Raw genomic sequence first — 8823 nt, forward strand, 5'->3', positions numbered from 1 at the left:
CGTCGCCAAACCCACTGGCTCCAGATCATCTATAAATCTTTGCTAGGTAAAGCCCCGCCTTATCTCAACTCACTGGTCACCATAGAAGCACCCACCCGTAGCACGTGCTCCAGCAGGTATATTTCACTGGTCATTCCCAAAGCCAACACCTACTCTGGCCGCCTTTCCTTCCAGTTCTCTGCTGCCAATGACTGGAACGAATTGCAATAATCACTGAAGATGGAGACTCATATCTCCCTCTCTAACTTTAAGCATCAGCTGTCAGAGCAGCTTACCAATCACTGTACCTGTACACAGCCCATCTGTAAATAGCACACCAAACTACCTCATCCCCATATCTTATTTTTTTGTTTTGTTGCTATTGTCATGATGTTTTTAGTAGGTTGACCCGCCCTTGTTTTGTGCTGGATTGTCTTTATGTTACGTGTGTGAGTTTTAGGTAGAGGTGGATTTATTTTCTTAACTTGGCACCCTGTGTTTTTTGGGTTGTCACGTTGTTGTCCGCGCCCTGTATTGTTGGGTTTATCATTTTGTGTGCCGAAGTAAAGAGCACTTTTGCACAGTGGAACTCTCTGCGTCTGATTCCTTCACCCACCTAGTCCCGCGTGACAACTATGGCCTATTTATTGCCTTACCTCCCTAATCTTACTACATTTTCACACACTGTACATCGATTTTTCTACTGTGTTATTGACTGTACGTTTGTTTATCCAATGTGTAACTCTGTGTTATTGTTTTTGTCGAACTGCTTTGCTTTATCTTTTCCAGATCGCAGTTATAAATGAGAACTTGTTCTCAACTGGCCTACCTGGTTAAATAATATATATATTTTTTTTAAAGATTGTACTCTTTGGCCTGAATGCCAAGCGTCACGTCTGGAGGAAACCAGGCACCATCCCTACGGTGAAGCATGGTGGTGGCAGTATCATGCTGATGAGATGTTTTTCAGCACCAGGGACCGGTAGACTAGTCAGGATCGAGGTTAAGATGAAGATACAGAGAGCAAGGTACAGAGAGGTCTTTGATGAAAACCTACTTCAGAGAGCTCAGGACCTCAGACTGGGGTGAAGGTTCATCTTCCAACAGGACAACAACTCTAAGCACACAGCCAAGACAATGCAGGAGTGGCTTCGGGATAAGTCTCTGAATGTCCTTGAGTGGCCCAGCCAGAGCCCAGACTTGAACCCAATCGAACATCTCTGCAGAGACCTTTTTTTTTGCCTTGTCTTTATGGGGTATTGTGTGTGGATTGATGGGGGGGGGTAATCAATTTATGAATAAGGTTGTAGTGTAACAAAAATGTGGAAAAAGTCAACAGGACAGAATACTTTCAAAATGTACTGTAGGTTATGCTTATTCATATACATTCTATATATAGGACAAAAAATATTTCACAGGCAGTAGTGGTGACTAGGCACATTTTTAAACAAGGGGCCATTTTAACCCCTTTAACATCTCCAAATAGAAACAAGCTGTGATGAAACTCATTGTCCATTTAGGTTCTCTACCTGCTTGAAAATGTTTTGCCAAATATCTCACCATTCACACGTTATACTGTCCAGAGCATTAATGTCCAATAATTTAAGCTAGTATAATGTTAATCACTAGGCCTAAAGTACAAGTCAAAAGTTGACACACCTGGTCATTCAATAGTTTCTTTATTTTTACTATTTTCTACATTGTAGAATAATAGTGAAGACATCAAAACTATTAAGTAACACATATGGAATCATGAGGTAACCCCCCCCAAAAAAGCGTTAAACAAATGAAAATATATTTGAGATTCTTCAAAGTAGCCACCCTTTGCCTTGATGACAGCTTTGCACAGTCTTTGCATTCCCTGAAACCAGCTTCACCTGGAATGTGGAGCGATGGGTAACGATGCTTCGAGGGTGACTGTTGATGTGTGCAGAGGGTCCCTGGTTTGAACCTGGCGAGGGGACGGACTAAAGGTATACTGTTACACTTTGGTGCAATTCTTCACAAGTTTGTGGTATATTTTCACAACTCTTAGTACAAAATTCAAAACAGATCATCAAAACTCTAAGAACATTTTCAATTGCTTAAGTGCAACACACAAAATCACAGTCATTTCACCAAACTGAATCATTGTTTCATCTAGAAATCCACGTTTCACATTGCAATACATGTTCATATGAATTAATTGCCTTTCACAATGCAATGCTCTCTTTTACTTTTGATATGATTCTCTTCTCATTTGTTAAAATACATTTTACTATTACTTAATTCGACTGCTCTTAATTGATAAAACCATAGATTTTAAACTTGTTTGTCTACTACAGAGTTTGAAAAAACACCAGTCTTAACATCTGGGAAGAGGCAACTTCGGGAGTTCCTCTGTCCAGTCTATGTTCTTTTGCCCATCTTAATATTTTATTTTTATTGGCCTGTCTGCGATATGGCTTTTTCTTTGCAACTCTGCCTAGAAGGTCAGCATCCCGGAGTCGCCTCTTCACTGTTGACAGTGAGACTGATGTTTTGCGGCTACTATTAAATGAAGCTGCCAGTTGAGGACTTGTGAGGTGTCTGTTTCTCAAACTAGATACTCTAATGTACTCGTCCTCTTGCTCAGTTGTGCACCGGGGCCTTCCACTCCTCTTTCTATTCTGGTTAAAGCCGGTTTGCGCTGTTCTGTGAAGGGAGCAGTACACAGCGTTGTACGAGATCTTCAGTTTCTTGGCAATTTCTCGCATGGAATAGCCTTCCGTTCTCAGAACAAGAATAGATTGATAAGTTTCAGAAAGTTCTTTGTTTCTGCCCATTTTTATCCTATAATCGAACCCACAAATGCTGACGCTCCAGATACTCAACTAGTCTAAAGAAGGCCAGTTTTATTATTGCTTCTTTAATCAGAACAACAGTTTTCAGCTGTGCTAACATAACTGCAAAAGGGTTTTCTTATGATCAATTAGCCTTTTAAAATGATAAACTTAGATTAGCTAGCACAACGTGCCATTGGAACACAGGAGTGATGGTTGATGATAATGGGCCTCTGTACACTTGTGTAGATATTCCATTAAAAAATCAGCCGTTTCCAGCTACAATAGTCATTTACAACATTAACAATGTCTACACTGTATTTCTGATCAATTTTATGTTATTTTAAATGCACAAAATATGTGGTTCTCTTTTCAAAAACGAGAACATTTCTAAGTGACCCCAAAATTTTGAATGGTAATGTACATGTGGGTCGGAGTAAAAGTGACTAGGCAATCAGGATATATAATAAACAAAGTAGCAGCAGCGTATGTGAAAGTGTGTCTGTGTGAGTGTTGCGTCAATATGCATGTGTGTATGTGTGTGTTAGCGTATGTGGTTTGTGTGTGTGTGCGTTGGAGTGTTAGTGTAGTATGTGTGAGTGTGTGGGTAGAGTCTAGTGCGTGTGCATAGAGCCAGTGCAAGGGAGTCAATACAAAACAACTAAAGATAAATAAATAATAAAGGGGTCAATGTAAATAGTCTGAGTAGACATTTGATTAGCTGTTCAGCAGTCTATGGCTTGGCAGTAGAAGCTATTCAGGTGCCTTTTGGTCCCAGACTTGGCGCTCCGGTACCGTTTGCCATGCCGTAGCAGAAAGAACAGTTTATGACTTGTGTGGCTGGAGACTTTGACACGGCCTGGTATAGAGGTCCTGGATGGCAGGGAGTTCGGTCCTAGTGGTGTACTGGCCCGTACACACTACCCTCTGTAGCGGCTTGCGGTCGGATGCTGAGCAGTTGCCAAGTGGTGAAGCCAGTACACAACTGGGGCCGAACTCCCTGCCACCCAGGACCTCTATACCAGGCCATGTCAGAGGAAGGCCCTAAAAATTGTCAGTCATGAGTCCAGTCAAGATGCTCTCAACTCAGCTGTATATTTTTTTCTTCACAACTGTTGTTTTTTTTGGATCATAGTAGTTCCTTAGTGATATGGACACCGAGGAACTTGAAGCTCTCGACCCGCTCCACTACAGCCCTGTCGATGTGAATGGCGGCATATTTAATATGGTCTCAATCAAATGATCCATAACCTATAGCATACCTGGGCAATTCCAGTCCTGACTACAATAATCACCTTATCATGATCTTCAGTTTAGAATGCAATTTGATTAAATTAGCTGTGTTTGCTAGGGATGGAGAACAAGTGTGAAACCAATCAGGCCCTCGAGGACTGGAGTTGTCCACCCCTGGCCTATAGGCTATGAAGTGCATGCTCAGAGAAGCACCGTTATATCTCTAAGATAGCTGCTCGGATGGTGTAAATAAAATATTCCAACCCTGAGCCCCGTCCTGCCCTGCTTTTGCTGATCAAAAACAGTTGTGTGCTGCCTAAGAAATAGCTGTGCTGTGTAAGCCATAAGTGGCATTTCAGGAGGCTTCTTCCCGAAAATAATTTTTGATTATGCCTAGTGCAGAAAATGCACTGTTCTGTTCACTTTGATAACTTGCTACTACAATAATTGATTTTATTAAAAACAATATGTTTTATTAAAAACAATTCTGTCCTAATATTTATTATTATTATTTATTATTATTTATTTATTATAATATTTATTATTATTAATTCCCTTTTACTTTTAGATCTTTGTGTATTGTTAGATACTACTGCACCGTTGGAGCTAGGAACAAGCATTTCGCTACACCCACAATAGCATCTGCTAAATATGTGTATGTGACCAATACATTTTGATTTGATTTGATCTTTCTTGTCCATCATGCATTTATCAGAGTTATTGACCTCACAATAAACCAGATTGCATTGTGGTGCTGAAACTTGGGCGGCAGGTAGCCTAGTGGTTAGAGTGTTGGATTAGTAACTGAAAGGTTGCAAGATCGAATCCCTGAGCTGACAAGTTAAAAATCTGTTGTTCTGCCCCTGAACAAGGCAGTTAACCAACTGTTCCTAAGCTGTTGTTGAAAATAACAATTTGTTCTTAAATTGACTTATCTAGTAAAATAAAAAAGACACATCACAATCAAATGGACAGCTCATGTGCTGAAAGTAGGCAAATATGAGTAAGAATAATTAATTTCACACATCTTCATTTTAATTAGACTTTACTAACCGCAAGAGGGCTTTGTGTTGGAGACTATTTCTTCCTATTTAAGTGGGCTAAATCAGGTTCAAACGGTGTTTCTTGGTAGTCTTAAACAAATCTACTTTGAAACAAAAGTATACACCTCACACACATGGTTATGGACTTAAAAAGAAGAAGACACCTGCACCTTATCAGATATAGAGTTCTGATTATATAAAGTGATCTTTAACAGCACCTTTGCCCGCGATGCTTTATGCTAGAAACAAGCTGTAAATTACCCAGGAAAGATGTGACTCAGATGCATGGGGATATAATTAGTTTGTTTCTTTGAAATTCAGAGGCTGAGTTACAACCTTCTATATCCAAGGAGACAAATACATTGACTTTGCTTGGAAAGTAATCTAATTCTGTCAAATCAAATCAAATCAAATTTATTTATATAGCCCTTCGTACATCAGCTGATATCTCAAAGTGCTGTACAGAAACCCAGCCTAAAACCCCAAACAGCAAGCAATGCAGGTGTAGAAGCACGGTGGCTAGGAAAAACTCCCTAGAAAGGCCAAAACCTAGGAAGAAACCTAGAGAGGAACCAGGCTATGTGGGGTGGCCAGTCCTCTTCTGGCTGTGCCGGGTGGAGATTATAACAGAACATGGCCAAGATGTTCAAATGTTCATAAATGACCAGCATGGTCGAATAATAATAAGGCAGAACAGTTGAAACTGGAGCAGCAGCACGGTCAGGTGGACTGGGGACAGCAAGAGGTCATCATGTCAGGTATTCCTGGGGCATGGTCCTAGGGCTCAGGTCCTCCGAGAGAGAGAAAGAAAGAGAGAATTAGAGAGAGCATATGTGGGGTGGCCAGTCCTCTTCTGGCTGTGCCGGGTGGAGATTGTAACAGAACATGGCCAAGATGTTCAAATGTTCATAAATGACCAGCATGGTTGAATAATAATAAGGCAGAACAGTTGGAACTGGAGCAGCAGCAGAAGGACAGGAGAAGTACTCCAGATATAACAAACTGACCCTAGCCCCCCGACACATAAACTACTGCAGCATAAATACTGGAGGCTGAGACAGGAGGGGTCAGGAGACACTGTGGCCCCATCCGAGGACACCCCCGGACAGGGCCAAACAGGAAGGATATAACCCCACCCACTTTGCCAAAGCACAGCCCCCACACCACTAGAGGGATATCTTCAACCACCAACGTACCATCCTGAGACAAGGCTGAGTATAGCCCACAAAGACCTCCGCCACTATCAGTTGATTAAGATATTCCCTTTTTGTACAATACAAGATGCTAAAACCCAGACAGCTTTTAGGGAAACACGTGTGACCTTTTCTCGTTGGGTTAAGCCACAGAAGAAGATTAGCTAGCAGTTAAAGCTTACATTTTTTTTCATTGGTAGGCCTACTCTGTCTGGGGTGAAAGGATAGGCCTAACTTTTTAAATGTACCATGCTCAGATTCCTAATGACTTCTCAAATTTAATTATTTGCAAACAGGGACAGTTTTGTTGCAAACATGACACACTGATTTGGAATTGGAGAAATATGATAAGATGAGCGCATTGTCCTATCTCTCTGTCCACTCTTAGCCTGTAATTTTGATAATTTGTGTAGTATTAAAAAAAAATTCTGCTAATATGTAAAATGATGTAGAATTGCATGAAATGTTTGGGAAACCTGTTGTAAGCTACAGATATGTCTGCCAATTTACTGGATGAGCTGACCACTGGTGCTAATTTTGTCTCACGGTTAGTCATCCTTGAGATGTCCATACCCCTTACCCATACCCAACCCTCTTTACATTGCAACTTCAATGGGGTGACGTTAGAGTTGTGACGTTCCAAGGATACCGTTTAGACTTTTCAATTGTCTCACCTGCTATGAGTCATAGCCTATCACGAGAGAGGGAAGCAACCGATAGTTTTGGACGTTTTCTGTAGCCTCCTTTAGTCCATTTGAATTGATCAGGTTTTGGAAGCTGTCCGCTATATGAAAATAAAGACAGTGAACAAATACGTGGTTCAATGTGAAATCGAAGCGTTTCTACCCAAAGACAGAAAAGTGCAAATGGAAAACTATACTGGAAATGAAACTCAAGTTCGTTCGGAATCGGACAGCACAGACGAGGAGACTGGCGGGAATGGCGTGCGCGCGCTAATTGGATGCATTTTGTTTCTCCTCATTGTGTCGACACTGCTGGGGAACATGCTCGTGTGCGCTGCGGTAGTTAAATTCAGGCACCTCCGGTCCAAGGTAACCAACTTTTTCGTGATTTCTCTGGCGGTGTCTGACCTCTTCGTTGCCGTCCTCGTGATGCCATGGGAGGCAATATCTGAGGTGACTGGCACCTGGCTGTTTGGTAGATTTTGTGGCATCTGGATAGCTTTTGACATAATGTGCTCGACGGCATCTATTCTTAATCTGTGTATCATAAGCGTGGACAGATACTGGGCTATAGCTAGTCCTTTTAGATATGAACGGAAAATGACCCACAGAGTTGCATTTATCATGATTGGAGTGGCGTGGACGCTGTCCATTCTCATCTCCTTCATACCTGTCCAACTGAACTGGCACATGGCCGACGAGGAGACGTCAGCGGGAAACTTTAGCAACCACTCTGAGAATTGCATAGCAAACTTGAACAAGACCTATGCTATTTCCTCATCACTGATCAGTTTCTATATCCCAGTGGTCATCATGGTTGCCACTTACACGAGGATTTACCGTATTGCGCAAACGCAGATACGGAGGATATCCTCCTTGGAGAGAGCCGCGGAGCAAGCGCAAAATAACCAACACCCAAACGTTTGCGCGCACGAAAACGCATTAAAAACTGCTTTTAAAAAGGAAACAAAAGTGCTAAAGACCCTCTCCATTATCATGGGAGTTTTTGTGTTTTGCTGGCTGCCTTTTTTTGTCCTAAACTGCATGGTACCTTTCTGTGACCCTCCGTGTGTAAGCGACACCACGTTTACAATTTTCGTTTGGTTTGGTTGGGCCAACTCTTCGTTAAACCCTGTCATTTACGCATTTAACGCGGATTTCAGAAAAGCCTTTACAACTATTCTGGGCTGCAATAAAATTTGCTCAAGCAATACAGTGGAGGCTGTTAATTTCAGCAATGAATTGGTCTCCTATCACCACGACACAACGCTCCAAAAAGACGCACAAGTCTTGATGGCTACACAGCATCCTCACGCAATCGCGAACGTGGGAGAGGACACAACCCCGCTGTCCGACAAAGTTTCTCTTATCTCAAACGCATCTCGCAATCACAAGAACACGTTGCTGCCAGCCATCGTCCAATTCCAGTGTGACGGGGAAATTTCACTGGATACCATAACGCCATTTACTTCAGCCGGAGCCATGGAATGCGACTCAATCCCTGGTCAAATCCACGATTAGAATATTGCCCAATTAATTGTAGGTTATGATTAATTGAAGTACTGCATTCTTGATTTGTTTATTTAAAATTATATTTTATTGTAAGATCATTAACTTATTTTATGCCGTGCGTAAGTCCGTGCGTAATGTTATAATAGCTTTATTATCTCACTGATCGGCATCGATACATTTATGCTGTGATTCTTTTAAATAGGCATGTCTTGATAAATGAAGGAATTCACAAAGAAATGTTAGCCTAGTTTTAGTCTTGCCACGACACACATTTCTAATTTATGGGACACAATTGAATGAATAAGCGATGTGTATTGTACGATAGGATATTCATGACATTTTGTTTGTGAATGCTTTTTATATTCATGCCAAAATACTT

General features: G+C 41.4%; 1 protein-coding gene across 1 annotated transcript; it reads left to right on the forward strand.

Annotated features, from left to right (window-relative positions):
- The first annotated feature begins 7115 nt into the window (after positions 1-7115).
- On the forward strand, positions 7116-8453 carry LOC139417620 (D(1C) dopamine receptor). The gene has a single exon (XM_071166832.1). The coding sequence runs from the start codon at positions 7116-7118 to the stop codon at positions 8451-8453; it is 1338 nt and encodes a 445-aa protein (XP_071022933.1).
- The last annotated feature ends 370 nt before the right edge of the window (positions 8454-8823 follow it).

This window comes from Oncorhynchus clarkii, chromosome 1 (genome assembly GCF_045791955.1).
Source record: "Oncorhynchus clarkii lewisi isolate Uvic-CL-2024 chromosome 1, UVic_Ocla_1.0, whole genome shotgun sequence".
NCBI lineage: Eukaryota > Metazoa > Chordata > Actinopteri > Salmoniformes > Salmonidae > Oncorhynchus > Oncorhynchus clarkii.

Bases quoted from the DNA above. Each gene is read 5' to 3' on its own strand.
- LOC139417620 (XM_071166832.1), top strand. From the start codon at position 7,116: ATGGAAAACTATACTGGAAATGAAACTCAAGTTCGTTCGGAATCGGAC.